The sequence below is a fragment of the Quercus lobata genome, chromosome 2 (assembly GCF_001633185.2).
Source record: "Quercus lobata isolate SW786 chromosome 2, ValleyOak3.0 Primary Assembly, whole genome shotgun sequence".
NCBI lineage: Eukaryota > Viridiplantae > Streptophyta > Magnoliopsida > Fagales > Fagaceae > Quercus > Quercus lobata.
In genome coordinates this window covers 26,946,818-26,954,607 of record NC_044905.1, presented here as the reverse complement: position 1 = coordinate 26,954,607, position 7,790 = coordinate 26,946,818, and the positions used below count along the sequence as shown (strand labels likewise).

General features: G+C 34.7%; 1 protein-coding gene across 1 annotated transcript; it reads right to left on the bottom strand.

The window, feature by feature from the left end:
- Positions 1-1,197: 1,197 nt before the first annotated feature.
- Positions 1,198-3,736, bottom strand: LOC115978254 (WAT1-related protein At3g30340-like). The gene is made up of 6 exons (XM_031100277.1): positions 3,454-3,736; positions 3,116-3,178; positions 2,806-2,922; positions 2,281-2,695; positions 1,591-1,742; positions 1,198-1,488 (listed from the first exon to the last, which is right to left on the bottom strand). The coding sequence occupies exons 1-6, from the start codon at positions 3,642-3,644 to the stop codon at positions 1,305-1,307; spliced, it is 1,122 nt and encodes a 373-aa protein (XP_030956137.1). The 5' UTR covers positions 3,645-3,736; the 3' UTR covers positions 1,198-1,304.
- Positions 3,737-7,790: the final 4,054 nt, after the last annotated feature.

Sequence of the window (7,790 nt, the reverse complement as noted above, 5' to 3'; positions counted from 1 at the left end):
TTCAAGTTCATGCTCCATAAAGATGCAACTATGACTAGTTCATGGTTTATTAATTTTGATAAGAATTTCAAATCACAGCTTCCCATTTGGTTTATCTGTTGGTGGACATAATTTGGACCTATCACTGATATTTTTCCAGGACCCCTAACTGGTTCATTCAAATACTTTGCATTTGTTTTCAAAACCAATGCACATGGTCCCAAGTTTCCTGCTACCCTACATTTTGTCAGAAAATATAAAGTCCCATGGATCTTGAAATGGCGATATGTGAAGGATGGTGGTGTTCTTGTCAAACAGTGGCTTGTTAAATGGTGGGACGTTCTCCCAGACCCGTTATTGGGATTTCCCTGTTAACCCCACTGCACAAGTCAGAGCTCAAGCCTCGGCTTACCCCCCTATTCAGGCAGCCATGCCTCGCCCTACCCTACTACATCTGTTACGACACTTGATAAGTCTTCTGCTAAGTTATATATATATATATATATATATATATATATATATATATATATAAAGCAAAACCATTAAAATAAAAGGCAACAACCACAAAGAAAAGAAAAATTAATCATGATGAAACTTAACCACTAAATAAGTGGGATTGAATTGCAATGGATTCTAATACGTTTGCCATAAGATGAAATAATAGCTTTTTAGCCTACCTAACCAAACCTAACTTACCATATATAAGTTTATATTATTACCCTTATTTTAATTTTTAGTTTGATTGATTTTGATATTTTGAGAATTAGTTTTGATAAACTTGGGAATTTGAAATATGATTTAAACATATTATATGAACTGTAATAATTTATTGAAAAAAAGTGTTTATAATTAATGAATGCTTAATTTTTACCAGGAATAAAACATGTATGTCCAACTCATCGACTCAACCAACCCAACCCAACCAATGTGATGGGTTGGGAATTTCTTAACCCGACAAGGGTTAGGTTGACAAACCCTCCAACTCGAGCCAAGCCAACCCAACTCTTCACATTGTTTGTAGATGGATTTTGATTAACATTGCTTGTAGATGTAGGCTTATGGTTAGCTAAAACAACGTAAAATTTGTTATTCTACTTTCTAATCAAATTGTGTTTTCTTACATTATAATACTTTGTGACTCTGATTGATAGTGCCTCATCGGACATATTTGGCAATCACAATTGGTTTAAACACCGACTTCATTTTTATTTTCTTGGAAATAGAGAAGTTGAAAAGTACGGAAGCAATTTGTGATAACAAAATAAAAGTAACAAGAAAAATTTAAATTTGGAGGAGACAGTAAATTGCTTGTGAATGGAAAAACATTATGCATCTTGGCCTGAATGTTGCCGTGAATCACAAGAGATTGCAACAACTTGCAACTGTGGCTCTTGTTCCTTGATCCCTTCAGCTTCTTGGGCTAGTTTTGTTAGACAAACCTTCATCTCCTTATTCTTACCCCACAGAAGAATGTACATTCCAATAATTACAATGATTGATCCCAGAATGCTGCTCATTTATAGTGCATATGAAGAAAGTTAGCAATATAATCACTATTGATTAAAAAAAAAAAAAAGTATAGCTAATTATGAAATAATTAGAATAAATCACCTCCCAAGATAAAGTTTCTCGTGCAGGATGGGGATATCAAACATGGCTGCCATTATCTGAACAAGGGGGCTGAATGCTGCTGTGAAAACTGGACCCCTTTTCTTGACACACCACGACATAACAACATAGCACATGCCGGATCCTATTATTCCCTGCATGCATCAAGGATTCATTTACACGTCAACTAAAAGGGGTTTATTTAGGACTAAGGAGCTCTGGTTCAATATTAAAGAATGCTATGAAACAACCTATTGATGGATTTGAAGTTGTACAACATTATTCTGATTTGAGCAAGATAGACTGGGTATATTTATCACAATAAAATGCGTACTTAAAAGTAATCCTTTTTTTATGGCTTAAAAGTCACAATTCATGAATGACTTCCTTGAGACCTAGACTTCATAGGGTGATACTAGGGATAACTACAGATCATACTACATAAGCCTTACAAAATTAACGTGTTACCAATCACAAAAAAAAAGTAATAAACATTCAGATTGAAAATTGATATTAATGCAGCCATCTTTTCATATTTTGAATTAGCAACTTGTATGTTGAATTGAAGTTCAGATCGAAAATTGATATTAATGCAGCCATCTTTTTTCAACTTGCCAGAGAAGTCCATATGTTTAGATAGCCTGATTAATCTTTGCAGAGAATTCATTCAACTTGAAAGGAAGGTCTACTTACAGCATAAAGGACAGTCATGATTTCTATTTTCCCATTCAGAGACCATGCAGAAAGGTTTCTGTTTGTGGAAAAACTTAAGATAGCTGACTGGACGGCACCAAAGAAGGACATGATAGCAGTGCTAGAATACTGGCAGGGATATCTCTTGCCTATAGTTGATTGTAAAAGAAACCATGAAGACCAAAAAAAGGTTCCTACAACTAAAGCTATTGAACCAAGTGTCCATCTCTCTGTCTTCTTGGTAGAGTTGAGCTTGATAGCATGATCCATCATTTGAGTTACAGCATGTGAGTGTGAATGGTCAAATAAAGGCACTCCTCTGTAAAGAGTCAACAGTATTGCACCACCAATGCACACCACAGTACCAAGTACTTTGGCTCTTCCACTCTTGCATTTTATGTCCACAGTCTCTAACCTGTGGTATTAGTAAATAAAGGTGAGAAAAGAAAGAATAAAATCAGTGGAAGTGACTTTATTTTTTAAAAGACAGTATGGCTGAAATCTTGTAAGAGCATCCATCCATACCCAAAAGGTAATGCCATTAGAAATGTGATCACTGGCACCATGTTGACAAAGGCACATGAAAAATAAGCAGATGTGTATTGAATTCCAAGAAGGAAGAAGTATTGTGTCAGCGATGCCCTACAGGAAAGAATTACTAGGCTGAATGATGGTTATGATAATAATAGTAAGGCCAAAATACACTGTTGGTCCTCAAACTTTATCATATGAGCAATTTTAGTCCCTCTGTCAACATGACCAAAAGTGTATTTAAGCGTTAGTAATTATGAACCGATTGAGCAGATGCATGAATCTGTCTAAATACGTTACTAACCCGACGATTGCACTGAAGAAGAGGTAACATAAGATACGAAGTGTGAGCTTTGGTCTGCTATTCCTGCAAGCAAGTATAGTTTATATGATGTATTAGTATTATGCAAATTTTGACAAAAGGAAAGAAGAGGGTAAAGAAAGCATACTTGAGTCAGAGATCTATGACTGAATCCTATATTCAGGATGTCACAGTTCAGCTCAATGAATTAATTTTATTATCTAGCTTGAACATGACTTGGCTTGGGGGCAATAGCTAATATATATATATATATATATATGTATGTATATAAAATTTCCAAAATATCAAAATAGCTGAACTGAGGTTTAAAGATTTCCTACCTTTCTAAAAAGTAGCCGATTGGAGCTAAAAATATGGTAGAGATTGTCAGCCGGTATGTAACAAAGACCAAGTGGTCCATTCCCTCATCAAGGATTTTCTTGAGAAGAATATTCACAACAGCAAAGGCAAAATCGACTGCTATCATTGCAATAAAAGGTTTCCATTCTTCACAACTCTTCATGTCAGCCATTGTATTGAGCACTATCAGAGGCTGAGTGAGGCTTCTCCTATCACTCAGTCACGGTTTCCTTATGCTTAAAAACAGACCAGAGACAGACATTTGTAGGATAAAATAAATGGGCTCTGGAATAAGTGGGCACAAAGCAAGATTAAATTCTTCAAATCACATCAATGCTTTAAGCAACCAACTTTGACATTAGTTTACTACTTATTCCCTTCTTTTGGCTCTCTCTTTTGACTGATACTTTCCAACTGTGGAGATTATTTGAGAATCGTTTTTCCTGGCTTATACAAAATTATGGAGCATAAATGCATGATCTCATCACCAAAAGTTTAGCTAGTTTCAATATAGGCCATGAGTTTTCTGTTTACATTTTCTTCTAGGCTTTATTTGGGCACTGTTCTTCAAGTCATTCTAGCTTTTTTGGTTGTCTATGCTACCATAGGTAATCCATAGGCATCTTTTGAGTGGGGATGTAGGAAAATGGATACTCTTGCCTGGTTGCCTCTCCCTTGTTCATAGCATCTAATACTTAATCTTTGAAACAACATGAATAGCATCCTCATATCCACAAAATGTGAGGCAAGAACAATGTGTCAAATCTTGTATAACATACTGAAAAAGCTGTGAGGAAAGCAATGGACGATTGTTTGGACAACTCAACCAGGATAATTTTATGCAACTGTCACTGCCACGGTCCACTGTCAACAAATGCTAGACCAAATGTTCTTTAAAATGGTACATACCACATGGCTACATCTTTGATAATTTCAGAATCTAGTAGGCAAAGATCTAAATATTTCCCCTGTTAAACTTGAGCAATTTTATTTCATGTAATTGGTTCCATCTTTTGGATGGTACCTAATTTTTTTTTATTTAAATTATTCATGAATGGATGGCGAATGGCGTGTACTAATTATTAGGCCAAATGAAATCTTTTGCACCCATATCACTTCCATCATTGGAATCTATCTTGTGGGAAACTCTAGAGATAATACAATCCGTTAGAGACCACAACTCATGAATGGGAAAATCACATGTATAAATTCTAGATTTCTAGTGCTCCGTCTCTGCATTATTAACTATAGGCAATGTAATCAAAGATATCAACTGTCTGTGTCCTGTGCTTTCTGCTGAAGGTTCCCAAAGGCTTCCTGCTTTTCTCCAATTATGCAGCATGAGTTGGCCACTGCCTATTGGGAACCAGATAATGATTCTATATTCCAAATCACAACTTTAAGGAAAGATCACGACCGTTCATTATCAAGACCTTTTTTGTACCCTGTACTACCTTTCCTTCAATGGCAGGTAACAGGGTCCCACACGCTCCTGTCACGTGATATGAAACCAAATTAGCTTCTAAAGGAGAACTCCCTCGTCCATCCATTAGGATTTAGCCAGGCTTGTGATAATGCTTGCTTTAGTAGTAAAAATAAGGTATTAAACGTGTTGAAATTGTTCATTGGACTAAAATAATAATAATAAATAGACTACTTCAAGAGGAGTTCATACCTCCACCTTTGATTAACTACACTTTGAAAGTTAGAAATTTATTATTATTCTTTATTTATTGTCACCATCTGAACTCAAACAAGACAAACTGGCAAATAGATAATTAATAAATACTAACTTTCTATAATCTATTAATAAAACTAATTATAATCCAAACTAATCTAATCATCTCTACCATTTTTTATCCAATACTAATTCAAATAAATTAGGCACATAACATTCTTCCCCACCAGAAAACACCCTTGTCCTCAAGGTTCTTCCTTCACCTCCACAAAGTATTTTTCCTGTTTCTTGAATGTTGGCATCTAAGCATTTCAAATTTGATTTGATTTCCTTTCCTACATTCTTCAAGCTTCTTATTTTGAAACGAGATGCATTTAGCTTTCCTAAATGAAAGACGTCGAGAAATAAAGGCTGGAACTTTTTTATTGTTTTGTGACCTTACTTGTCCACCCTTTGAGACATTGTTATTGATTTTTAGTTGCACGGACCTGCAATTTTGCCAATATTTTGTGGGCCTCCATTGCCATTGACACACAAAAACTCGAGTTTGCTACCTTTGAAATAATAACAAAACTGAAACTCGTTAGTTCCTGATTGGAGCTCTCTGTTTCACCTCGATTGTGGGAGCTTTATGCATGATTGTGGTTTTGGTTACCCGCAATTTGATCGAGGCGCGCAAGCATCACAACAATCATTTGTTGCATCTCTTTGATCATTTGTTGTTGTCCTGGAGTTAAGGAAACCAAGTCACTAACCTAAGTTTCCAGTCACTCCGTGCGATGTTCCTTCATAACTGGCTGTGATACCAATTGCTGTGTGCCCAATTTTTGTGTTGATTGCTTCAAGGAACCAATACCTCCTAATTTAATAAAGAAATTACTTCAATGGAGTACCCACCTCCACATTAGACTATCTAACAAATTTGTGACTTAGAAATTCATAACAAATCTTTATTCATTGCTAACATTTGATTTTGACCGTAGAACAGACCGCTGTAGCCTTCTTGGAACATCAGGAGCGTTTGAAATCTCACAAGATAAAAAGGCACTAATAGAAATTATTTAGGTGATAGAGCCAAAATTGCATGAACTTTGGTAGGCTAAGGAGAAATGGTCTTCTGATCAATAGGCGTGCTTTGTCACGAGATGTGCCTTGATTTTGGCAAATTTCTTTGTTTAGGCCCCCAAAAAAGTGATTTTGCCGTATTTACTCATTTTTATTTTCTTAATAACTTTTTGTTCAAAAGTTAGAATAAGGTCACACTTGTTTTTGGACAATTCTTAAGGTCAGTGTTTTATGATTTTGCATTTAATTCAATTTTATTATTTTTGGTAAAATTCGGTATTTTGCCACCTAATATCGTAATTAGTGAGGATTAGGGTTTCAGGCGGTTTTCAAATCGTCCTAGGGTTTTACTTCATCAGTATTTATATATTTTGTAGCTTCCAAAGGCAAATTAGATTATTCACAATAAAATAGAAACTTTTGTCAATTGTTTTCTCTAGTGAATTTCATGTTTATCCCCTCATAGATTCAAGAGACCCTTTGTGGATTTGAGGTTTACTACCAGAAACTAATAGTTTAGTCTTTGTTCTATCAAAAAGATTATCGATCGTGTATGTTTTCTTCAAGCTTCTGCAACATCAGATTTTATTCTAACAAATAGATAAAGATAAATACTAAGTTTCGATAATCTATTAATAAAACTATCCTAATTTAATCTAAATTATTTAAATAAATAAAATATATCTCTACCATTATTTATCAAATACTAATTCATATAAATTAGGCACATAATACTAATGGCAAGCTTTTCAATTTAAGTGAAATTGTGTGGTAAGGTGGTGGTAGAACAGTTGCAGTAGCAACAACAAGAGGAAAGACATAATATTGAGAAGAAAAGGAATGGTGGAATACTCAGACATTCATCGATTCTTTTGATGTACATGCATGCATGCAGACAAAGTGTGTATGTATTTCAAAATTATACAAGGTTAGGGGATAATTCATTGCGATCTTACGCAAACTTTGAGAGATTCTTGTTAGTAGTGAAGAATGATGATGATATCTCACAGTTTACTCCATTAGGACTACATCAATGGGATTCCACGGCCCCTTGCAATCATTCATCTTTATATTATATTTTATATATATATATATATATATATTTATACTGCCACTATTGTGTCTGCGTTGGGACAAAAATACCACGTTAAAAACGAAGAGATATTACTTGAAAGCAACATCGTCAGTAAAAGCAGCCGATGGCTTTGTTTATATGCCAAATTTTCCTTTTTAATTCTTCCCCAGACAGTCCAAGTTATATATAATGATCAGCTTATATGCAAAATTACAAATTATGGATAAGCTAATAAAGATATGGGTGCGTTTTTTTTTTTTTTGGATAGTTTTTCCCATCTGGTGAGTCATATGAATTATGATCATATCTCACTTGGCCAATAAAATTAGAATTCAGGACAAACTACATAGGAAAGTGAGACCTCTTAATAAATAAAAAGATACCGGTCACTAGCATGTACACAAGTTAGTATATTTGTGTACATGCAAGTTAAATTTAAACTTATATGGGAGAGTAAATAAGCTATCTAACAGTACATCTCGATGAGAAACCTCATGAGT